Raw genomic sequence first — 26,262 nt, 5'->3', positions numbered from 1 at the left:
CCAGATACATTTTTCTGGAGGTCATTCAACTAACGCTGAATAGTGAATAGACTCATTTCTGCTTGAGCGGTTATATACTTGTGCCTAAATAGTTAAGGGTCGCATATCCTACCAGCATCTAACCAACACAATAACTGCTTCAAATATCTCGTCTTGGTATATTGATGATGATATCCTAAAATTAGAACCGAAAATGACCAAGAGATCATGGATCTCACTATGCTATGTTTGGACAACAAATTAAATAAAATGTATTGATATATTAAAAATAGCTTAAAGGCCCGAACACATAAGAAGAACCTATTTGACGATCCCCATATAAACACATGCAGTGAACTCATCTGTCAGCGCACGATGCTGTAGTTGACTGCATGTGTTTGTATGGGGATCGTCAAAGAGGTTATTCTTATGTATTCGGGCTTTTAGAATAGGTACCTATATTATGTGATGTGATTTACGAAGTCAAAAAAATGCATTCCACCATTTACAACTCTTAAGTGTTGAAATGGTTTTTTCAATTATGATATTAGTGTTCAGAACTTAACCGCTCTGGAACTTACTGCTTTGGAACCATATTCTATAAAATCGTGCAATTACTCTCGTATGCTGATGACATTGATATTATCAGCCTGCACACCAAGTTCTGCTTATTCCAAACTGGAAAAAGATGCGGTTAATATGGGCTTTATGATGAATGAAGGCAAAACGAAGTTTCTTATGTCATCAAGCAAAGATCCAGCGCATTTGCGCTTAGCAACCACTCCACTCTTGGCAGCCATAACTTCGAAGTAGTAAAAGAAATCGTTGATTTGGGAACCAGCATTAAAAGAAACAATAACGTAAGCTCTGAAATCCAATGAGGAATCATTCTGGCCAATAAAAGTCCTCAAGTTTCCTATCATACGCGTTCTGCTATATGGCTCAGAACCATGGACCATGACAACATTGGATGAAGCAGCTCTGAGAGTGTTCGAGAGAAAAGTTCTCCGGAGAAGATTTAATGATGAGCTGTGCAAGCTCTGCGCAGACAGTAACATAGTCTAGAATTAAAATGCAGCGGCTATGCATACTGGGCTATTATATGCGAATGATATAGCATTTTTATTGCAACCCGCCTATCGAAGCAGAGAAAGAGGGCTACCTCCACTGCTCTGGAAGCATCAGGTTGAAAACAATTTACTCAAAGAAGAAGCGACTGCCTCGCCTTATTGGGCAGCCATAACCGTTTAAATGGTTAAACGTCATTTAATTAAGTAAGTAAGCATGAATCTAGCGTATAATATAATTCCTCACTTTAAAAATAAAAAAATTGACTAAAAAATAAAAATAATAAAATACTCGCCTTTACAAAAACAACTCAAGCTTAAGCAGTTGAGCATAAAGAGTGCGGTTATACCCGAACTTGAACTTCTTTACTTGTTTCAATGATAGAATATTCATAGAGCTTGAGAAATGTCTTTATTAGGCGAAATTTCTAACCTTAGGGGGCACAATACCGATGCTCGATGCCTCTGAAACAATTGGAAGTCAACGAAATAACTGTACGTATATGAAAATTATGATTCTTAAATAAAATCTAAACACAGTGGACAAAATTTTAGTCCAAATATGCAGACGTTTTAATATACTATAAAATACTCTATGAAAAAACAAAACTTTTCTTAAAACATAAATATTCATATTTTTTCTGCAAAAATTAATGCCATGAATTGGGATCAATTTTGAACAACACCTTTTGCAACGGTATTTCAGAAAAGCTCAAATGAAAATCAGAAATGCGCAAATCTTTTTTTAAAAAAATTTTAATAAAACTCAGAAAAATACAAATCTATTTCAGAAAAACCAAAATTTATTTCAGAAAACGCCAAATGTATTTCGAAAACACAAATCACCATGTCCTTAACCAGCAGTTTTAATGCTGCCACCATTAAGGGAGCGAATGTTCACCTTATCAGCGCCATCAAATCGTCAGGTGTTGGTAAAGGAAACGCGGCGTGGATCAATTAAAAAAGATAGTTCAGCTGAGTCCTGCAGCTTTGTCCTAGAGCTTTGGGATAAATGGAGCATCATCGCAAATAGTCATGTGATAATTAAACTAACGGTTGGTTGTATTGTACATGGAGAAAATTATTCAGAAAGCAAGAGAAACAGTAACTACTGCAGATTGTGCCATGTTATTCAGCACATTTCTATTTTCAACATGCTTATATTAGCTTCACTTGTATGTATGCTTGTTTGTAACTCTCTAGGCTAGGCGCTCAAAGGAGAGTTAGACCCATCTTGTGGCAATTTCTGAAGTGGTAAATAACTCGACACAAAACGAGTTGTGCTTATTTATTTAAATTAATAAAAAGAACACGAGTGAAGGAAAGAAGTAAGTATTTAAAAATCTTTTAAAGATATTTGTGTTTTCCTGGGCTCGTATCGTGTTATACGACCCGTGATCGAAATCTAATTTTTGATTTCCAATAGCTGAAATGGTGAACCCTTTGAATGGCATATTTTTCATAGTTACTATACGTACTCATTAGATCCATGTTTCGTTAAAATGTTTATAAATAGTTTGACACATTCATAGATATCAGTTGAGTTAAATTTATTTTTTCTGTCGTGAACGTATAAAACGGTACGGGCCCTGAATTACATTTGTGCTTTTCTACATTTGATTTTTCTGAAATACTGTTGAATGTGGTGTAGATATGTAGACATGTCTCTATTGCCAAATAAAAAAAAAACCATGTCTTCCGCAACAGTCGAGTGTGTGTGATTGGTTTTAAATTTTAACTAAAGTTTTGAACCCTTTAAATTTGCTTAGAGAAAGAATTAAAAAAAAATTTACTTCAGCGAAAAAGCGTCAGACGCGCTTTGTTGTTAGCGCTTATTGCGAACATTTCCGTTGATATCAGTAAACCTTGATATCATTGGAAAATATCTTTGGAAGGAAATACAGTTTGTTGGTTTTCGGTACGATCCTATAAATCGCCTTTACAACATAGCTGAGAAATAGAGGTACAAATTGTTTTTATAAACTTTGAAATTGCTTGCAATAAACCAGACAGGTGAAGTCTAGTTTACAAAATGGTGTCACATTTGACAATACATACTCGCCCTCATAAACTAAAGTCTTGCTTCTTTACTTGTCGGCAATATTTATTTTCTTTCATTATCGTAAAAAGTACTAAATTTATGCCTTTCTGAAATGTAAAGTACCGAGCATGAAAATAACGCCTGCATTGAATGCCGTGCATTCTATATTTCCTTTTGTCGCCATCGGTTATTTCCTTTTTGTACAAAAGATTAAGTAAGACTGGCATTACTAAAATTTTTTGGGGTTAATTCCGAGCCCATTATTTCACTGCATTAGAATTATGGAGCTCTTAAGAGGAAATCACAACTTTTTTGTCCACAGAACAGAATTGCGATCCCGTATCACATTTTCCACTACTAAGGAATATGGAAACAGAGCGTGTACATCAATGACATGGTTGGAAAGCTAGGTTAAGTTAGGTTGAACTGGCCGGTCCATGAGGACCTCGCATAGACTGATTGAGTCCGTTAGGTTAGGTTAGGTTGAACTGGCCGGTCCATGAGGACCTCACATAGACTGATTGAGTCCGTAGTGTTACCAGAAGTTTATTTTAATGACCAAACTGAAAAACCCCATCAAATACTAGGAACTATGTTATAAAATAACTCCGTCCTCTTGGCAAATACTAGAAGCTTTCTAGGACTTAAGCCACTTGCTGCTTCTAGATCTGACAGCTGTATCACTCCTAATAGCTGCAGTCGTAGCCTGGCAAGTGCAGGGCATGAGCACTGAAAGTGCTCGATCGTTTCCTCCTCCAACCCGCACTTCCCACATCTGCTATCACTGACCAAGCCTAATTTAAAGGCATGTGACGCCAGAAGGCAGTGTCCAGTCAGAATACCCGTAATGAGTCTACAGTCCTCTTTTTTTTAATGGCAGACACTTTACAGCCCCGCGCCTGAACCCATGCCCTTCCCGCTTGGTCGATCATGTGCACCTCTCGCCTTCGCTTAATCTCGCCTAGCCTTGGGACGTCTACGGAGCAAGCTTCAAGCGATGCGCCCTTTTCAGCTAGTTTGTCCGCTTTTTCATTCCCATCTATTCCCATATGCCCAATATAGATGTATGCTTCTCTCTGTCCCAATGCTGTGCTATGCGAGATTATTGCCTTAATTGCTGCTTGACTGTCAATATAAAAGTTAACACGGTTGCAGCTTAAGCTATTCTCTTCCAGGGTTTCTACTGTTTTGGTTACGGCTAATATTTCCGCTTGAAAAACGCTACAGTAATCCGGCAGCCTGTAGGATCTGCTTATTTCCGGATCAGCACAGTATACAGCAGACCCTACTCCTTCCACTACTCTGGAACAATCCGTGTACACATGTATCGCCTCTTCCGCCATTTGCGCACCCTTGCGCCAACCGTCCACCTCAATTGTGGCCTTAAGATCTCACTCGAAGCGCAGATAGGGAATCAGGTAGTCTGCTCGTTTTGTGGTTGATGACGCTATACTACTATGGCCATATGGTCGGCGCTCAAGCTGCCCCGATGCACCGAGCCTGGTTGCAGTTGTTAATGCTATGTTTTTTGCTACCAGGTCTACAGGTGGAATGTGCAGAATGGCATACAATGCAGCCGTCGGGGTTGTTTTCAGGGCTCCCATAATGCTAAGCATCGATAGTCTGCATACCCCCTCTAATTTTTTGAGGTTTGTTGTTTTTTGTGCGGCTTTCCACCAAACAAGAACTCCATAGTATAAAATAGGGCTTACAATCGCTGTAAAAACCCAGTGAGAAAGAGAGGGTGATAAGCCCCACGTACACCCCAGAATTCGCTTACATGCAATGTTTCAAGAAATCAGAACTTATATATTGACCTGATATCAAAATAGAAGTTGTTTGCTTATAAATTAGTCATTTTAAATCCTCTCCTTCCTCTTATGGTCTCTACTTATTGCTTTTTTCCGGCACAACTTAATCGAGCCACTCAATTTTCGAATCATTTTCATTCTACCGTAAATCTTCCCCTTTTCCTCAAACACTTGCTTCTCTTACTCTGGGTTATATTTTACTCAAACTAAAACTTTTAACCTATTACCAATGTGATTCTTACTCTTCTTGTTAATCTCTTATTCCAAATTTTTCTCAAACCATTATTCTTATCCTTACTTTTACTCTCATTTATCCTCTTCCTCTTGTTCCCTCAACTTGTTTGACTTCCCTCTGACTTCCTCTACTTTTACACTCCATTTCTAGTGTTTATTATCTTATTCTTTCTACTTTCGAATGTAGAGTTATTCTGAATTAAGTTTTTTTCTGCACATTGGATTACTAAAGTAGTAAAAAATTAACAAAATAGTACCACACATTTACTCTTCCGACTACTTTAAATTCATTATCGGATTATGAGGGCTCTCAAATTTTTTGGTTTTGTACTATTGACTTCACCTGTCTGGTTTAATTGCGTCATGGGCTGACTTGAAAGAATAGAAAAAAATGATAATAAAAAGAAAAGCATGTACGTGTGTGTGTTTGCAACTTCAAATAATTCCGCTACATAAAAATTTTCGCCGCAAGAAACATTACACTTTATTGGGATTTATAATAGTCTACTACCAACCTTTAATATTTTCTTTATTAAATCACAATTTGAATTTAGCAAATAAGAACGCTACTAATTTTTTCACTACCCATATGTTTTGTATGTTTTTATATTGTTGCAACTTTTATCTCAATTAATTTTTATTTAAAAATTTAATGCTATTATCTTTGAATTGCTATTTGAACATTTTTTTCTCGTTTTTTTCTTTATTTTCAGGGCTTCACACTAACACTTACACTTATTTTTTAAATAAATTGCGCTTTATCTTTTAAATTGATTCGTTTTGATGGGAATCTGCGCAGTCAACTTCTAGCACAATTGCTGTGTCACGTCTTGTATACTTGGAAATTAATTATATATCTATGAAATATAAACATTTAGCACTACGGGCGTGTGTTGTTTTTTGTTTGTTATTAAGTATATAAATTGTTTTGCTTTGAGCTGTTAAATTTTTTTTCTTTTGATATGGTATATGCTAGCAGTTCCTAAGAACTCATATATTTTTGTATTTTGCACAAAAAAATTATATTTTCACACGCGCATTTGCTCCAAAATTTAGTTACATTTGAGATAGTAATCTCCACTTTAGGAGGAAGTTGCCACTAATTCATTTCAAATTGGTAGGTACTTGCGCTCACGAAGCCCGTCTATATTCTGTGTTATTTTGCTTCCTCGTCGTACTAGCACTTCTTTCTTCTTGTTTTGTTCTTCATTCAGCGCTCATTTACTTAAGCTAAGCGTTAGCGCAATGCTCATGGTTCGCGACGGCAATTCATACATTCGTGTGCGCACACTTGCCGATCGCAATTTCAGGTAGCCAAGCAGTAAAAGAAGCGAACGAAGTTCGAAATCATAAAAATTGTTTTTTGGTTAAAAGTGGTCGTACGTATGTTAACACTATCTATTGATAAAAATACGTATTCGCACACACGATCACGACCGACCTTGCTCCGTCAACACTGTGTGACACACTGAAATCATAAACGTAGCTGTAAAACGTATGTGCGGCGACGATGGATGGAAGAAGCACGAGTGCGCACCACCACCATCCATCCATTCATTTACAATCATGCCAACCAGCCGTCTGTCGTCCATTTGTTCATGCATCTATGCCTCCGAACGTCCAGGTATGGTCAAAACCGAGACGTTCAACAGCGGCGTTAAACACCCAAGCAAAATAGTGGTGGAAGTAAGTACTTTGTATTCTCTGCACCCTGCGTTCCATACGCTGAGTATGCGCATTAACTTTGCTTACCTGGCTTGGTTGGTGTATATGAGCAAGCACCAACCACCATTAAGCGGATGTTGATACATACAAACAAATTCGCCGCATTGCTCGTTATACGCTTGACTTCGTTCGAATATTGCCGTAATCAAGTTATTGCTCACCGACTGCTGCACGCCACATCAGTTCGATAGCAAACGTGTCATTTGTGTTGGCATCATACGTGCAATGTACAACCATCGAACTTGTGAGACTTTTTGTGCCTTTACATATCTAGCGTCTGTATAGTTTTTGTTATACTTGTTTCATATTTTGAACTTCTTTAGCTTTTGCGTCCGTATCAGGAAGTAGCTCACATATGTTGCTCAAGTATAGAGCACACACTCGGGTTGCTTTGTTTTTTCTAACGGTTGTTCTGTTCTGCGACGGAAGGGCAGACACACAAACCGGAAGTGTTTGCATTATTTTGATGGTAGTGGTAATCTGCAACATGTACATATGTAACGTTTACTTCGGCAGCTTAGGCGGGTGATTTATATGCAGAAAACTGGAGCAGGAAGTTTATGTCTTGCTCAGGAAAAGGCATTAAAATTACGAATATGATTTATATGAGATTTGTTGTGGAATATGTTGTTGTGATATTTCGATCGGCTGATAAACGTGGGAACCGCAGTATATCTCAGCGATTCAACCTAACAACCTTATTACATTAAGGCTAATTAATTTTGCAATTGTCTCGCAGATATGAATGAATATTATCGATAGCGAAGAACTATTGTCGAGTTATCGATTTGTTATCGGTTTGTAAGCGTAAAGCGATCGGCTTCTTATTGGTTTCTTATCGGTTGTTATCGACGGATTATATAGGTGTCGTCGATTTTATATTGAAGTTTGGTATCTGTTTTATAGCACAGCGACGACTCGTTGATAACAGACCGATGACAAATCGTAACAGTTCAATAAGAAAACAGAATGTTTAGTGTAAATCGTCTTTGGATAGCGAGTCGATAACTCTTTGACAACAAACCGATTACAGACCGATAACATTTTGTTAAAACTAACAGCACATTATGCTATAATGCATTGACTACACTTTCGCTTACATTCTGTATATCTCCATATAGCATTCCTATTCCCAAAACTACGCCAAGCTTAGACAACGTACATGATTACATTCTATATTCTACCATACCGTTGCTTACAAACTACTTATCATGGCTAGCTCAGACACATTGCTGCTAGTCCGTAAGGCTGGGATACGTAACTATTAGTGTACATTAGAGAAGGAATATTGGGGACGATGAGTGCTGGGGATCAGCCTAGAACATTCCGTTTGTCAGTGCTATCCTTTGTACACAGAAGGGTATGAATGTCGGTAATATGTATTTATCAGGAAGGCGCAGCAGTACCAGTATCTGGACTCGGGTTGGTTTAACGCCTCTCAAGAGTAAGATAATGAGAGCCAGTCCCGCTGCAACATGTTGCTGCAAAGATACCTTCTTTGGGCAGTATGGGGCAAATATAATGGGATTACGTTGCCCTTTAGCTTTGACGGAGCTTTACTAACGAGAAATCAAAATGCAAGATATAGCTTTATTCATTTTCGGTCCTACGCGCTGCATAGGCCATGTGATCAAGCTCATGCCTCGTCCTCGCATTGATAAATCCACCTCGGCCTGCTTCATACAGCTAACACAACTGGCGTTGTCCAGTTCATTAAAGCGTACCGCATGTACTCCCATAGGGAAGTGCTCTGTTAACTCTCCAACATCCATGGAAATGCGACCTTTTGTGAACCGCAACAGCTACATCGGTAGCTCAGAATCATCAACACACGACAATTCGTAGTGTCAGCCCAGCGTTTGCAAAGCTGGCGCGAGGACCGCCTTTCAAGAGGCAGAGAACGAGTGACACGTTCAATTCGCCAATGCATGCACGGGCCAAAAGATCAGCCTGACAGTTGCCAGGGATATCCTTATACCCTCAATGCTCTCAACCCCACGGTGTAAGGGCTTGGCGTTTTTATTGCCGCCTGACTACATTTGCAGATGATAAATTTCTTAACAGTTAGATCGGCGGGTAGCATGCCATTTGCCGCATCCTTTATAGCTATGACCGCGGACTTGAAAACACTGCAGTTATCGGACAGCCTAAATTTCCTGCTTACACCGAGCTGAAGTCGGTGCACAGCAGTCTGTCCTACCAGGGATGAAGGCGAATTCGATCAGAATTCTATATTGCCCTAAATTCATAAGCTTTTACCCGCATCATGAAGCCTTATTGCCGCACGGTTGGCCAAAAATTAAAATGTTGATGCTTTAGTTAATTGGTAGATGAAAACCTAAATTAAAAAAAAAAATAAATAAATGGTGAATTCATTTTATTTGGATTCCCAACATATTCCCTTAAAAGGAGCATTTAGAGCTTCAACTATCATTTCATGGTATTACTTACAATGCTAGAAGCACCCCCTCACACTCAGCTTTAAATTGTATTCATCTTTCCCTTATCAATTTGTTCGAAGCAAGAATAAAAACCAACAATACTTAGCGCCAAAACAAATACAAAACTTGCTTACACCAAGCACGCTGACACCAATCTGAATCGAACACAACAAGCAGAGCATACATCACAGCCTTGCAACGAGAGCGAACAAAACCTTAACCAACATCAAGCTCCAACTGATGATCAAATGCGATCGTAACGATGTGCAACAAAACATAGTAAAATTGACAATTCGATTGTCCGCCTTTTTGTTGATTTTAAGGCCGATGGTTAACGAGCTGCGAACGATGAGCGATCTATTAAGCGGGAATGAAAACTTGGAGAGCCCCAAAAATAAGGTGAAAAGTATAAGCGAGAAAGAGATAGTGTATAGCAGAAGTAAGCCAATTACAAGTGAGCGTGAGAGAGACGGGAAGAGTAACCATTAAATTGGATATACAAATTGTACAGTACACAAAGAAACACACACGTATGCATATACAGGCAAGAGCGAACAAGCAAACACACGACCGCACAAACATACGAAGTAGAGACAGCACAAAACGAGCACCAAATTACTCGCAATGAATGAACGCAAATTTTTCCAACGCTTCAAACTCAAAAGAACTACGCGTGCATACATAGCCGCCAAGGCGTATAACAGTTAAGAAGGCATACACACTACACTCGCAACCAAAGGTTACATGATAAACACACACTTAGGCAATCCTACACGCGGCTCGTATTTAATATAACAGTTATAAAGATCTTTGCACGGGCCACTTAAGCCCGCTAGCCAATAGAACGACACAAAGCGCCACTAATACTAATGCCACTCTAAAGCACATGGATGAGTGTGTATATGTTGTATTATACAAATAACAGCTGCCGGCAACGGACCAATTGAAAACGTTGTCACTATAGACGATTAGATGATAGAATGGAAAATAGAGAGAGACTAGCTTGTTAGTGTAATAAAAGGCAAGAGGTAGGAGGAAGTGGGTTTTGTGTGGCGATATGGCGACCATATTTTATTAGCAAATAATTAAGGCGGCGACATTGGACAATGGCGCTAGTGCTAAACTTTTTTTTAGAATTGCTTTGGACAAAAGCAAAAAAAATAAAATATTGAGCGCAGAAAAAATAAAGCACAACTGAGAATTGTTGTTGGAAGAGGTGGACTCATTGTGGGGAATTCGGTTTGGCGCGCATGCGTGACGCACTTTAAAGATTTGCAGCTGGCGGCTGACGCAAGATAGCGTAAAAGATTAGGATGACACGCGTGAATAGACAATAGACAATACACTCTAACTTGAACAAATAGCAACGAATTGAAAACAGAAAAAAAAACATACAACAAAAGCAAATGCAAACATTTTAAAAATATAAGAAATATTGCATCCAATCGAAGCGGTACACTTTTGTATTTTTATATTATTTTACTCACCTTTTGTTGCTGATGATGATGATTGCCACCATTTGTCATGCTGTTCGTCGCATCAACGATTGTGCCACCATTTTTGGGCTCCTTACGCAAATCTTCCGGTTCACGCTTGATGCTAATTGCTTGTTGTGCTTGCTGTTGTTGTTGTTGTTGTTGTTGTGCTTGGCGTTGCTGTTCAGCGGTGACAACCACAGCTGTTGTGGCGCCACCAGCTGCCGCTGCCGCTGCCTGTGCTGCTGCTGTAGCCGCAGCTACAATGGCCGAATGCTGTGTAATGGTTGTTGTTTGTGCATTGGATGCATTGCCATTGCCACCAGCCGCTGATGGGTGTGAGCCAAGTAATAAACCTTGAAATTCATTTTGCGATAGGCCGGTTACATCCAGAGGTGTGGCTTGGCCATTGAGTTTATTTGTGTTGCCACTTTGTGTGCTGCAAATAGAAGAAAAAAGATGAAGAGTAAAAAATTAGAAAAAAATTAACAAAACAAAGTAAAATAACTTACTTTATAGATAAAAATTATTTAAAAAAAAATGTGTTAAGCTCAGTTCTTTCCAATCACATCCTCCCACTTTGCTTCTACTTCCCCTCGCAACAACCAGCGCATTTTACACCAACATCCGTCAATTGCCACAGCTGCTGTAAGCGCAGCAAATCGACAATTGGCTGTTGCAATAAAAGTCTATATAAAAAAATCACTAACAAATTAGATAAGTTTGTTGCAGTTTTTTGTTTGACGTTCGCTGATAAGACAATTTTCAATTTGCATGTAGCAAATAACTTTTGGCTCGTGTCTTGCGCTTTGCAATTTGTTGCAGCTTTTGTGGTTAGTTGCGGACATGTTCAAGTGCAATAACATCAAAGTATGATTGCTGTTGTTATTGTTGTTGTTGTTGACGCGTGCTCCAAATTGCTAGAAAATGGGCGCTTTGTAAATGGTTGGGGTTATCAAAATTATGTGGTGCGGAAAACTATTATGTGGTTGACTTAAAATAAATAAGAACCACAAACAAAAAAGATTTTGTGAAAATTATGGAGCGGAGTTTGAATATAGAGCTAGAAACGTTTTGCTTGAAACGAAATCGAAATAAAATATATGGTTAGAATGCGATGGAAGCCTTTAAACAAAGCAAAAAGGGCTGATACCACCAATTTCGTTGGCCACCTTATGTGGAGAAGAATTTCAGTGTAAAGCACGTTGAGACATTTCATTAAAATCTTTTTTATAGCTGAGCCTCTTAAAAGAAGGTTTTGTTCAGTTTCGGTCGCCTCATCCCTCCTACAGAATTCGTTCGCTGCGAATGTAAAGTGTATACCATATACTCCAATCTTGCAGAAAGTGTTATTATGATTTAATAAAAACAAGGCCCGGTCTGATCTAGTTTATGTGGAGTGCGAATAAAACAAAGTTTTTTCCACCTTGCAGCCCAATGTTTCGCTAAGATTTTCTTAGACAATCCTTCTTAAGAAAATCTTAGCGAAAGTTTGGCCTGCAAGGTGGAAAAAACTTTGTTTTATTCGCAGGCCCGGCTCTCATTGATGCAGGGTAAAACCCTCCACTTTAAATTAGTGAGTGCTTTCAATGCTCTCATGGCGTTAGTTTCATCACAGAAGACAGACCAAAGTCAGAACTTCTACGTATCAAGTTGATACGCAAAACTTCTCAACCAGTTAGCCTCGCTTTAAACTCCCTAGCCAGAGCGATGGCTTTATTCCTAAGGTAGACCACTGTGACCTGAAACGCGCACCAATGTGTGAGGAGCATCGAGGCCTATCCTATCAATTATCAACACCTTCATTCGAGTAGGCACTTCTGCTCAGAAAGGCTTTGCTCGCCACTTAGCTGTCAGAGCAAAATGATTCTTATATTAGTTTATTAGATAGCTGACTTTAAACAGCTTCATATATGGTTTTTATCAGCCTGAAAGACGCTGCAATGACTTACACAGGTATGTAAGAAAAGATCCCACTAAATCTCGAGCTAGCTTTTTAACTGGAAAACGATAATAAACCGAGGCGATGCCGGAAATTCATGTTTTCAAAGCCGATCAGCGGCATTGGAAAATGTTTTATACCTGGTACAGCCTCACCTTTAGAATTTCTGTGTCAAATACACCTTTTCTGTCTACATAGTCGTACAGCGAGGAACACACTGGAGGAAGCTGCAGGCCTGTCAAAACACTTAGCTCAGAGCAGGATGTCTTCGGAGCCAGAACATCATCTACACAATAAAGAGCGAGTACTCCCTAGTAAGGAGAGACACGAAATACTGAGAAATTTCTGTAAAACTCCCAGAAACCTTGTGACCCAGCACATAACTGATTGGTATAACCCCGCGGTCTAGTGATATATGGCGACATCTCCGCAAGACCTATGATGAGATTTGGCATACAAGAACTCATTCAAAAAAAGTACTGTAATGAAAAATACCCACCGAACCTCGTTCTGAAGTCCAATACCCAAATTTTTGGGGAGGAGGCATGCATCATTTCGACACAACTTCGACAATGATACTGTAGTAGGTTAAACTCTTATTATTATTATTTGCTAGGCAGAGCACGGCCAAGAAGAAAAACTGCTTGGACATCCCCTTTGCTACAGGCAAGCTAATGCTAAAAGAAAAAAAAAAAACTTTCAACGGGCCTGATATCTAACAAATCCTGGCAAAAGTGGGATCCTAAGTGTTTCAGAAAGGCTAGAGGTAACCTATCGTCAATGCTGTATGAATTCTGAAACGAAGAAACAGTGAATATCCTCACATGCAACTACCCTGCGTTAAGTGGCAGCAGACAGCGCTGTTTGGGACCTCCTTTTCCGGATAGTCTATGCCAGGTCGTGTTTAATGGCATCAAGTACTTGGTAGCCTTTATTGGGTTCTCAAGATGGTTCGAAAAAGAGGGGTAAGGGTGTCTTTTTGCCTGTGGGCTTTCGCGGCAGCCATTTCAACGCGATCTAGCTGCAAGTTTCTGCAACTTAGATTAGAGGGTATCGGTGACAATTTGTGAGTAATTGCGCATATTGAATGGGTTGGTGCCCTACTACAAGAAGTCTAAAAACTGTGTGCTAAGCTATCTGGCATATCAAGTGCCATGAAAATCGCTTCTTTAATGCGGGAAGTTGAAAAATAACAGCAATAAACAATTCTGAAATTACAGTAACGCCCCGATTCTGAGCGTTACCGGTAAAATAATACCCAGAACATTATGTAACCGAATATCGTTACCAGTTCTTTTATCCGCGATTCTTGCCCAAGTGGTAACGCTGTCATCACCAAAAAACTCACCAGTATCTGTGGAGAAATTGGAAAGGTAGTTTTCTTCGCTTTCACGGTTGCCACTTTGGTCGATTTGGACCAAAAATGGTCCCTTCCAACCCAATTTGGTCCGCTGGCCCCTTTTCTTCAATTTTGATCCTTTTTAGGCAGTAGCCATGATTGTTACTTTTCTTTCTTTTACGCTCAGGTAAAAATTCACAATATTGTCAAAAATTTACTTCAATGGAACTCTCACCATAAAAAATTGCTGTCAATAAAATGTACCAGAACAATAACATTTCACCTAGGATATAATTTATGCCAGGCATTAAAAAGAAAAGTGTTGGCAAACACATTGTCGTTAATTGTTGATGAAATAACCGACTAATCAAAAAAAAAAATTGTTTTATAATAATATTAATAACGGCTAGATATTTCGATCGGTTATCAACCACTATGTAAAATATATGAAAATAGAAATTGCTTCTCGCCTAGCATAGCTTATAGCGAGCACTCTGCCGTGAGCGTAACACTTTCAAAACTTATACAAAGAAATTATATGCATTACTTCTCGTTTGACATTTAAATCTTTCTCATCCAACTCAATGAGTTCAAGGAATTCCAGGACTATTGTGGTGTTAAGCCACACAAGGTAATTGAAAAGTAAGTATCTTGGCACAAGAAATATTTTAACTGGAAGACAGAAGGAAGCAAATGCAAAAGAGATTTGATTTCGGAAGAAATGTTTTGTATAAAATTATTCCCGTAGGTGCTAGCAGAACCCCTGAGGCCTGGGATCAAAACTCACACTTACTGAATCTAGGCTTTGATATGAAGTTTAAACGTTAAGGGAAAAAGTGAGGATCTATAAAAATAGCACTAACAAAATTGCCTAGTTTCATTTATGATTTATTGACTTTTCCACATACATAGTTCGGCAACACCAGAACGCAAATTTTAAACCGTTTCTTACTAAAACCTAACTGTAATATACATTTTAAAATGAAATAATTATTTCATTGCAATCAACAACATAATGCTAGAACCAAGAGCTTTGTGACCAAAACTAGGTTCACAACGTTTGGTTGGTGAAAGACATAGACTTATCCTATGTCAAAATGTAGTACCATTTTTGGTTGCATGCCCATATATTTGTTTGTTCAGCTTGAATTAAAGGAAAGTCTTCACTATGTTTAGTAAAATTTTATATGGAAAAATCCTAAAATTTTGTATTTTATACTAATAAAATAAAACAAAAATTTGGTCCTTTTTTCGATGAATTTTGGTCCCAAATGAAAACATGGTGTGTCAACCGTGTTCGCTTTACCGAAAATGTCTCACTTGTATATACGAGGTTAACGAATAAACGGGACTATATGTATATGCATATTATGCACGATAAGTTTCTACATAGGTATATTGTAATTTATTCTGTGAAAGTAAATAATGTAAACAAATATGTATAGCAAGAGGCAACACTTTTTTACTATTATCTTTACTTATTTATGCTTACAATTCTTTATATTTCAGTTTTGCCTTTTTCTAAACAACAGCTGTTGTGTGGTTATTTCGATGTAACCACCTACTTTTGTGGGTTAAAAATTATCCGTCTACTTTCGCGGGTAGAATACCAAAAAGGTGTAAAAGTTGCCACATGATTTCGTTACCGTGGGGAAGAATGCTGTAACCACACTAGAATCGGGGCGTAAAAGAAACTTTAGGGCGAGTAGTGACAAGGAAACAAAATTTATCCGTGTGTTTTTGTCATTTTCTGGCGAAAGTCATGGTGCAAAATGAGTGGACTGGCCTGCTATATCGAAGGTTCGAATTTAAAGTCCCAGGACAACTAACAACACAAATGCTTTAAGATATAATTATACTTACAGCGCATTCCATAACAAAACAATACATAGCATGTGAAACATAGACCTGATTATACTTTACGTAGCGTACATAGCCTATCACTGACAAGGGCAAACACACAGAAATAAAGTTAGTATGTAAAATATCAGCAAACACAAGCAAGTAATATGGTTTACTCTGAGAGTGATGCTCATTTTTCCGCTCTTTGCAATAACAATTTTAACAGCACGAAGAGTGAGAGAGTCGCGCGCATAGCACATACATACATCGAAATCAAAGTTCAACAGACTTTCATAATCAAGTACATGCATATCCCATTGAACAGTTATTGTTTGTGAGAGCAATGTTGCTATGCCCTGCTATGCTATGTGAGTATAATTGAACATTTAGAATTTTGAAAATGGAGTTGCCCCCGGAAGTGGTTTGGAAAGTGTTTCAAGAGTATTTTTTCCAGGGTTGCGCGTTTACAACATTTTTTGGATTGTTTGCACTTTCATTATAAATAATTGTAAACAATTGTAAGCATTTACCAGCATATGTCATTTCAACTTATATTAACTGTCAAGTCAAACAGATCGATATGAAAGGACCAAAAAATAACTTTTTATATATTATGAAATGAAAATTGACCAAAACAATGAATAATTGGACAGTGAAAATGAATAAAAAATACTAAAATACTAAATATTTAAGCGTATTTTTGTTATCATTTTTTTACAAGCTTGGAAAACTGTTTAAAAAATAGTGAAAGCAAAAAAAAATGAATCGTTTAAAAAATGAATTGTTTGCATAAACTATTATCTTGTAAACAATTACATTGTTTACATGTAAACAATTGCTGTAAACAATGTAAACAGTTTACAGGCCCAACCTGATTTTTTGTGCGAAAACCTTCTCAGCAAGTGCCGTTTGGAATCGGTATAACAGCCAAGTGGCTGGAAAATTTGAAAAGGCTGTATATTAGAAATTATTTGAAGAACGTCTTTTCTCGGAAGTAGATTGAAAAATGCCCTATGTTTCCTGAACTCGCTAGCTAGGCCCAAATTCCATTCATTTTTCAAGGTGACTGTAGGAAAAAAGCTCGGCTGGAATCTCCTCGAAGGTTGCCAAATTATTATAACATTTTTTTATCTTCATTGGAAAAATTTTCAAATGTGGACCCTCAAATCCAACGCGTAAGTCATATCTTGACGGATTTTGATTTATTGAAGGAATTAATAAGCTCAGGTTAGGTGGAACTGGCCGGTCAGAGAAGACCTAACATAGACTAAATGAGTCCGTTCTGTTACCAGAAGTTTTTTAACGACCAAACTGAAAACCCCTATCAAAAATAAGGATCTATATTAAAGCAACTCCGTCAGCAAACATTAGTAGGTTTCTGGGTCCTATGCAACTTGCTGCTTCTAGATCTGACAACTGTATCACACCTAATAGATGGAATCATAGCGTGGCAAGCGCAGGACACAAGCACAGAACGTGCTCGATCGTTTCCTCCTCCAACTCGCATTTCCTACATCAGCTATCACTGATCAAACCTACTTTAAAGGGATATGTCGCCAGTAGGCAGTGTCCAGTCAGAATACCCGTCATTATTGTACAGTCCTTTGTTAGTCTAAGAATGTAAGACCTACTCATGATCTTCGACATTTTACAGCCCCGTGTTTGGTCCACGCCTTTCCTTTTTGGTCGATCATATGCAATTCTCGCCTGCTCTTAATCGCGCTCAATCATATTGCATCGTCTACGGAGGAAGTTTCGAAGGATGCGCCATTTTTAGCTGGTTCATCCGCTTTGTCACTCCCATCTATTCTAATATGCCCTGGAACTCAATATAGATGTATGCTTCTCCCTATCCCAATTCTTAGCAAGGATTGCTTGCACTCCAACACACTTTTAGATGCTGTGCTATGCGAGTTTATTGCCTTAATTGTTGCTTGGCTGTCAATATAAAAGTTGACGCGGCTATAGTTAAAGCTATTTTCTTCCAGTTTTCCAGAAATCAATAAACTCTATATAAAATTTTGAGTAACCTTACTTACTTACTTACTTAGTTAATTGGCGCTTAACCGTCTAAACGGTTATGGCCGTCCAACAAGGCGCGCCAGTCGCTCCTTCGCTCCGCCAACCGGCGCCAATCAGTCACACCAAGGGAGTTTAAATCGTTTTCCACCTGGTCCTACCAACGGAATGGGGGCCGCCCTCTACCTCTGCTTCCATAGGCGGGTTCCGATAGAAACACTTTCCTGGCCGGAGCACTATCTTTCATTCGCATAACATGGCCTAGCCAGCGCAGGCGCTGCGTTTTAATTCGCTGGACTATGTTGATGTCTGCGTATAGCTCGTACAGCTCATCATTAAATCTTCTTCGGTACTCGCCATCGCCAACGCGTAAATTTTTCGAAGAACTTTTCTCTCGAACACTCCCAAAGCCGCTTCATCTGCTGTTGTCATGGTCCATGCTTCAACCCCATATAGCAGGACGGGTACGATAAGTGACTTGTAGAGTATGATTTTCCTTCGCCGAGAGAAGACTTTACCTCTCAATTGCCTACCAATTCCAAAGTAGCATTTATTGGCAAGATTTTGACTAACCACGAAATGAAAAATAAACTCATGAATAATATCAAGTGAAGCAACTACTTCTTAGAACCATATCTTCAGCAGAAAAAAAATCATATGAACTTTTTTCAAACCACAAAATGTGGTTTTTTGACCAACACAAAAACAACAAAACATTAGTGATCAAATTGTAAGCAAAATTTATCCTGCTGTTCATAAACAAAATGCGCATTTGTTGCCGTTAGTTTACTGCGCATGAAATAACGGTAAACCCCAGCGCGCGCGAGCACACTTTGCCACTTGCAACGTTGTAAATGTGATTACAACACCTAAGTAAGTTGCTGTTACGAAAAAAGAATAAATAAACAAATGTACCTTGAATGCTCTATACTCAGGCTAATATTTTGCTCCTGTACGCCCGCTGTTATTTGACTTGTTTTTAACAAAAGGAAATTGTTGTTGCTGCCTTATTGCACTGCGCACGCTTGGCACGCTTCGCTGCACTTGAATTGCAAATTTTTATGTATTTGTGGTCGTTGAACAGGTAGGCAATTGGTGGCGTTGGTGTTATTTGTTATAACAACAACAAAAGCAAAAAGAATGTGCAAAACACAAAATTCTGACATTGTTGTTGTTGCACTCGTTGTGTATATTTACAATTTTGCACGGCAACTTTGGCGTTAAATTGTTGACGCGTGCGCGCAATTTTCCTACTTTGTATTATCCAGGGCGCCATTGGCTGCAATTGTGTTCGTTGTTGTTGCTTTTAACACGTTCTCCCACTACAGCAAACACTTTTATTTTATTTTTTGTTTTAAAAACTTTTTTTTGTTATGTTGCTGCCATAATTATTGTTCTGGTTTTGTGCCATTCCTGTTTTCAAATCGGGCGGCGCGTGCCTTTTTTCAACGCCTGACAGCAGCGATTGAAGGCGCATGCGCTTCCAACTTGTTGCGATATTCTTCTGTGACGCTGCGCTCTGATTGATTTTTCCCACTCAGTTGTAGCATCTGTTGTTTTCCTGTTCCTGTTAAGGTGGCGCTGGTTGCTCTGATTGCTGTTCTGTGATAATCACTGCTCTTGTTTTGGTTGTTGTTGCTGTGGTTCTACCACTTCGCTTAAGCTAAATTCCTGTTGTTATTTGTTTTTGTTGTAGTTTTTTTTTTTTTTGTGAAAAATCCAGTTCTAGTTCATTTGTGATTCCCTTTTTTCCTCTGCGTCTTTTTTTTCGTGCTGAGTTCAAGCCAGTTTTTCGTTTCTGTTTCCTTTCCTGCTATGCAATTTAGCGGCGCAAACTTGCCGTAATCTATTTATGCTAGTACGTGTGTTCTTCTGTGCTTCATGTTGTTTTTATGCTGTTCTAGGGTGTTGCATATTTGTTGGGTGTTGGCATGCAAGTACACGCGTGAAGACACCTGTTGCTCTGGCGCCGTCACAAATGTGTTCAGCTACAATTTAATCAGGCACAATGGTGTTGCGATCTGTGTTAATGGCAAATGAAGGGGTTAAGGGGACTGGTACGTGTTTTTTTAAACAAAAGAAGCAACAGCTATTGCTGCTGAAAAAAAATTACACTTAGAGAGACATCAAGAAAATTAGAGCGCGTGAACGTTGGAGCTTATCCGGATAAAAATGTTAATAGCCAAACAAATGATTATCTTCTCACCATTATGTGGAGGAACCCCATTGTAAACATATATATTGTGTAAAGACTTAAATCTGAATACCGGTTCCTTAGTCCGTCAAAATAGGGGCGCATGCGCCAACGAAGTCATATACTCTAGTCTGATGGCTTTCAAAATATCAACCTAAGCGCGCCTCTAGACCATTACTTGCTTAGAAGCTCTTACGTATAGGAAAGTCTGTATGTAGAAAAAGGGAAGTAAACTCTTTGCTCAAGAACGTAAGTAATGTTTTAAAGCAAACTCCCAATACTGCGCAGGGAAATATTACCGAAGTTCTTATGTTTTGCTTAATTTGATTAAGCAGGAAAACGGCTAACCATTCCAAGTAATTTTCGTGACACAAACCACTCAATAAAAAAAAAAAAAAGAAACAACTTCCAGTATTTAAGTACCCCCATAACTGCATTAGCCGACTCATGCCCTAAGAGGTTCACCTAAGCTACTTCTTTTTCTGCAGTTTAAAAATAATGCGAAACAAAACTTGTTACGCCTTGATCGACAGCTAAGCGTCCTCAATGTAAGGATAGCTAAGCGTTGTCAATGTAAGGACAAAATGTTTGCTAAGAGCATGAAAATGGGATAGAATTGAAATAAGCAAAGAAAGTAATTACAACACAATAGCCCAATGGTTATGCGATTGTGATTTTAACAGTTTGGCCGTGGTTCGATCCCCGGTGAGACCTGTTGAAATAAATAAAAACATTACGAAATTGCCTGAGGATGATGACATTTCGAAATGGTACCATCGCAATATGCCAATAAATGTTTTTTCTTTTCAGTTTTTCCCATATTGTCGCCCGCTAGCCAGAAGCATGAATGTGCAATTTTTCCGATTTTGTCTGTTCAAAACCGATGCTCCTTCCCGAATCAAAACTAGAATACTTGTGAAAATTGTGTGAAAAACTAGTTATACCAAAATAATATCATTCTTTTTATAAAAATTTTGCGGGCAACGCTTTTCCCGAACACAACATTTCAGAAGATTCTGATTCTAATGAGAATAAGAACTAGTTCTATGTTTGCAGTAATATCTTAAATAAAAACACATTATATGAAATTGAATTGAATGTGTAACTTTTTTCATTTACATACATACTTTCGATAAGTCAAAGCCGCGAATGTTTTCCCAAGTACTGTGATGCTCCGAATCCCAATCCGCCAACGGAATTGGCCTATCAGGTCTTGGCTTGGCCCTAAAGTTATTTAAAAATCAATCTGCGGAGATTTTTACGTCTTTTGAGGTTAAGGACACACCATTACCAGTTTGGCCAATTCTTATAGCTTATTCGGATTCAGCGCATTAAAATGCATAGAAAGCATGAGCAGATTAACCTGATCCGACTACTTTTAATTTTTTTTGTATAGATGTGTTAACAAAAAATATATCAGCTTTTTAAATTTTTGTTGTGCCAGAAAAATGAATATGCCAAATCTCGGAGAATAGAAGGGATGCGAGCAGAACAATTATCTCAGTTAAAAGAGCATAGTGTGAGTATATTATATAAGTACATTTTTACACTAGAAAATAACTCCTCTAATTTTGGGAGAGCAATAAACTTTGAAACTCGATTTCCCAACATTTTCATTTTGGCATATTCATTCTTCTGGAAGCGCGCGACGATAGATATAATACTCCTATATTGTTTATAGAAAATGCTCGCAATGTGTTTTGAATTCGAAATCAATACAAGACATCGTATACAATTTTTGTGATTGTAGCAGCATAAGTGTGACAAGAAAAAATTTAAATTTAAGTACATTCGATTGTTGAATACAAAAACAAAAACGTTTAAACAGCAATATATCGGCACTCTGATGTTTGGGAATGTACCTAGCCTTTTGTAGAAATATAGGAGTATTATATATATGGTTTCCCCAATAAACAAAAATAATAATTGGATAATTGGATAACAATTATTATTTACCGGCGTTAAGTTATTAATGCTTAAAAATCTTAAATAAAATAGTTTAATTTGAAAAAAAGGTTCATTTGAAAAAAACTTCTTTTGTTTTCATTTAACTCGAAAAAAAGTTTCATATGAAATGTAAAAAGGTTCATTTGAAAAAAGCTTCATTTCATTTGAAAAAAGTTTCATTTGTTTCAAAAATTTTCATTTGATTTGAGTAAAATTTCGCTTCATTTTAAAAAAAAGTTTTTTTTAGTTTTAAAAAAATTAATTTTATTCCAAAAAAGCTTGATTCGATTTGAAACAATTTTTGGTTGCTTGGAAAAAAGTTTTATTTGCTTTGAAAAAAGTTTAATTTGAAATCAGAAAGTTTTGCTTGATTTGAAAAAAGTTTGGTTTGATTTCAAAAAAATTTTATTTGATTTGAAAATAGTTTCAGTTGATTTGAAATAAGTTTAATTTAATTTGCGTAAAATTTCGCTTCATCGGAAAAAAAATTCATTTGATTCGAAAAAAAATTTTTTTTTGGTTTGAAAAAAATTAATTTGATTTCAAGAAAGTTTTATTTGCTTTGAAAAAATTTTGATTTCCTTGGAAAAGAGTTTTATTTGTATAATTTGAAATGAGCAAGTTTTATTCGATTTGAAATTTTCACTTGATTTAAAAAAATTTTATTTGGCTTGATAAAAGTTTTATTTGACTTAAAACAGGTTTCGTTTGATTTGAAAAATGTCTCATTTAACTATAAAAGACAAAAATAATAGACAAAAACAAACGAGGAAAAGCCAGGTACACATTGGAAAGCCTGAGAATATTGCGAAGGAGAGACAAAACGATAAACAAAAAGGGAGATACAGATGACGTTGCTGCCGCCTACACTCTCTGTCTCTAACAATAAACAAATTAGTATGACAGTGATAGCACTATGAAATGGTACCAGAATTAGTTTTAAGGTTTTAAATTAAAATAATCCAATAATGTGAGTGTTTTATGTAATGTTTTATGTGTCATAAAATACAACTATTCATATATTTGTTTGTATGTAATATTGTGATGAATAATGTTTGAATATTAGGTTTCCTCATATTAATGTATTGCTTTTTTTTTGTTATTAAATACAGAGTTCACCCTTCATAAAGCTAGAGATACTAGAGAAACGTCGTATTGAAAAGGTGAAATAAGTTATTTTATTTGCACCGAACGCCAAATGGTCAAAAGAGCCTAACAAAACAAAAACAAAAATATCCTAGTTAATACAATAAAACATGAAATATAACAGTGCAGGACTGAGAATGGCTTAACTAAATGTAATTCCAAGTATTATCATTGAATAAATTTTGTAACTAAGAAGTCTTTCCAATTTAAGGTTCCACAAAAATGTTGCTGTTGCAGCTCAGTGTCTCGAACTCTTAATTTTCGTTGAAGAAGCAAGCGCAAACATAATAACCTAAGCAACATTGCATTACTCAGTTACTACTTAACACTATCATAATAATAACTAAAAAATACTATTCCCACAATAAAATAGGACAAAAGCTTTCTATGATGAAATTTTAAAAGTAGCCTAAGAATTGGGAATGTACACAAACAAATTTCCCAACTACGAAATTTGGTGACGATTTCTCAATTTTTCTGTTATGGCCACCACATGGACCTTTTGTATTCATTATTATTATTACTACATCTGAGTTAACGTAACAACACCAATAACATGAAGGTTTAAAATAAAGAATAAAATAAAAATATAGTAAAATTCTAATTACTTAATAAAAACCAGAAACATTTTGGTATCATTTGACATATACATTTTTCCAAAGAAAAATGGTGCGCTTAAGTCTTGTTGTTATTTGTCGTCGGTCACATTTATTTCATGTACAAACATATATATGTTACAATATAAACACACATTTGTATATATTTCATAATTTCCGCGTTTATGAAATATGAGAAATTGTCGCATACGAGCTTCTTAGGTCGGCGCTACTTTTCATACGAATTTAGAAAAATTGTAACGGCCAAGAACGTGGCTGCGGTGCACAAAAAAAAAAAACTTCTAGTTATAGAATGTTGTAGTTGTTAATGTCTCACTTATTTGGATTATTATGTGTGCGTGTTTGTTGCTTCCTGGAAAATCGTACATTTTGTGCTTTATGGTCATGTTACAACAACTGCAAAGCATAATAAAAATAGTAATGACTTATAAACAACGAACAAGGGCAAAATATATGTTGTACATGAGGAATGTAGCAAGCTTTACAAAACGGGCCAAATGCCGCCGGTCTTTCTACATACTAAATACGTAGAAACATAGTCATACATACATACATATACACATACAGAAGTTCTTGGTTACTTCTGCCTGATACTTAAAATGTCATATTATGATGCAGGTAAAATGTTGCTTAAGCCACACAACGCGTCACGGTTGTTGAGATTACGTAATTATTATAATAAAATTTTAAATTAATGAGAATTGTATGCATGTCTAAGTTAAGTTGGCTACTCACCTCCCAATTAATAGAAAATTTGATATCAAAAATTGCTCACGAAATGGTCAATGAAATTTTTTTATATAAACGTTTCTCAATACGAAGAGAACAAAATTATGTCACGGAAAATAATAATGGAAAAGCTATATAGTTCCTTCTAATGTCTGTTTGAGCTCGGCAGTCTTTTGAACATAGTCGGTTCTACATTCTACCTTTTGAACATATCATTCATATTTAGGGGCGATATTTGGCAATTAATTTTGGAATTGTTGTACCCTATTGTGTTCATGCAATACCCACCGAGCGATAATGTCATTATTGGCAATGAAATCAACGAATCGGCAATAGAACTTTACCATGAGCTTTTTTTACTCCAGGCCCTGAAATCATATGCCTTACAATGATTGCCACAGCACACATCAGAAATGAGAGTTCAGATCGAAGTTTTTTTTTGAAAATTTTTGATAAATGGTAGGTCTCAAGATCAGCGCACAACTCAGATACGAGATCTGGGAAATATTAACACATTGGCATATAGTGTTCACTGTTGAGAGTTAATGAGATTAAACATTCAGAAGGTCCATATCCCTGAGGAAGACGCGAAAGTGTCGAAACGCGCAGGAGGGAAAATGAAAATGTAATTTGCCTTCCCAGTTATCGGCCATAAAGCTCCAAAAAGCAAACAAAATCATTGTTATTATTTATAGGTATTAAACATTTTAAGTAGCAATACAAGTCCAAGATGGTTTATAGACGAATCGGTTACGATTGCGATCCAGCTTTTTCAGCCCATGCAATTTTGATAACTTAGACACGTGAAGAGTTTTGCGTGTTGGAATGGAATGCGAATAAGACGGTGCCAAGTTCCGTGGAAACAAAATTTGGCAGGGAGAATATTAGAAAGAGGAAGGAGCGATAAGGAAAAAGGTAGAAAGCAAAATGAAGAGAAGGAGCATGCAATCGCAATTGTACCTAAGAACCGTAGTAAAATCCCCAAATATCTTGCCAGTGTCACTTGGGGGTAAAGATGAAGAGACGCTCATTACCACTTACAAAGCAATTGTTCGGCCGCTTGTATTCTATGCGTTCCCGATATGGACGCCAAACCTAAAGGTTACTCACTGGAAGAAAATACAGACCTGCAAAACCACTGCCCTCAGAACCACTATGGACTGTCTTCTTATGTCCCCAGAACACCAACTACACAAAAAGGTGAGAGTACTCCCCATTAGGGAGATCAGTGATATGCTCAACAAACAATTTCTGTTGAATACCCGGAAACCTGGGCATCCCAACAGACATCTGATTTAAGAAGCCCCACCTCGCAGTGGCTTAAAGAGTGACCTCCGCAAGCATTAAGAGAAAATACGGCACCTGAGAATACAGCCGATGTAGACGGAAAACACATGCCAGAGGAAATCATTCTAGACGCGCGTTACTCTAGCTGAACTTCGGTCTGGATACTGTAATAGGTTAAACTCTTACCTATTCAGAATCAATTCCGACATACATAATATAATTGCAATGTGGAAGCAACGCCTCTAACTACCCTCGCACTCTGTTCCACCTTGAAACTGCAAGTTCCCTTGGACTTCCGTAAGAGGATATCTATAAAAATTTCGACAACAAGAACAAAAGGAAAAGGACGGGAAAAGGAATCGAAAGTGAATAAGTAAAGGATCAAAAGGGAAGTTAAAAATTAGAAAAATAAAGAGGGAGAAGTAGA

At 37.3% G+C, this 26,262-nt stretch overlaps 1 protein-coding gene across 23 annotated transcripts in view; it reads right to left on the bottom strand.

The window, feature by feature from the left end:
- The window catches only part of grh (grainy head), a 663,099-nt gene that overhangs the window by 172,879 nt on the left and 463,958 nt on the right, over positions 1-26,262 (bottom strand). For all 23 annotated transcript variants that reach the window (XM_067774942.1, XM_067774948.1, XM_067774949.1 and 20 more), the window contains one exon: positions 10,786-11,212. In XM_067774942.1, coding sequence (XP_067631043.1) covers positions 10,786-11,212 — 427 coding nt within the window. The remainder of the gene's footprint in view (positions 1-10,785; positions 11,213-26,262) is intronic.

Source organism: Eurosta solidaginis, chromosome 3, assembly GCF_040869045.1.
Source record: "Eurosta solidaginis isolate ZX-2024a chromosome 3, ASM4086904v1, whole genome shotgun sequence".
Classification (NCBI taxonomy): Eukaryota; Metazoa; Arthropoda; class Insecta; order Diptera; family Tephritidae; genus Eurosta; species Eurosta solidaginis.
The sequence above is the reverse complement of the archived record's forward strand: the minus strand, read 5'-3'. Positions and strand labels throughout refer to the sequence as shown.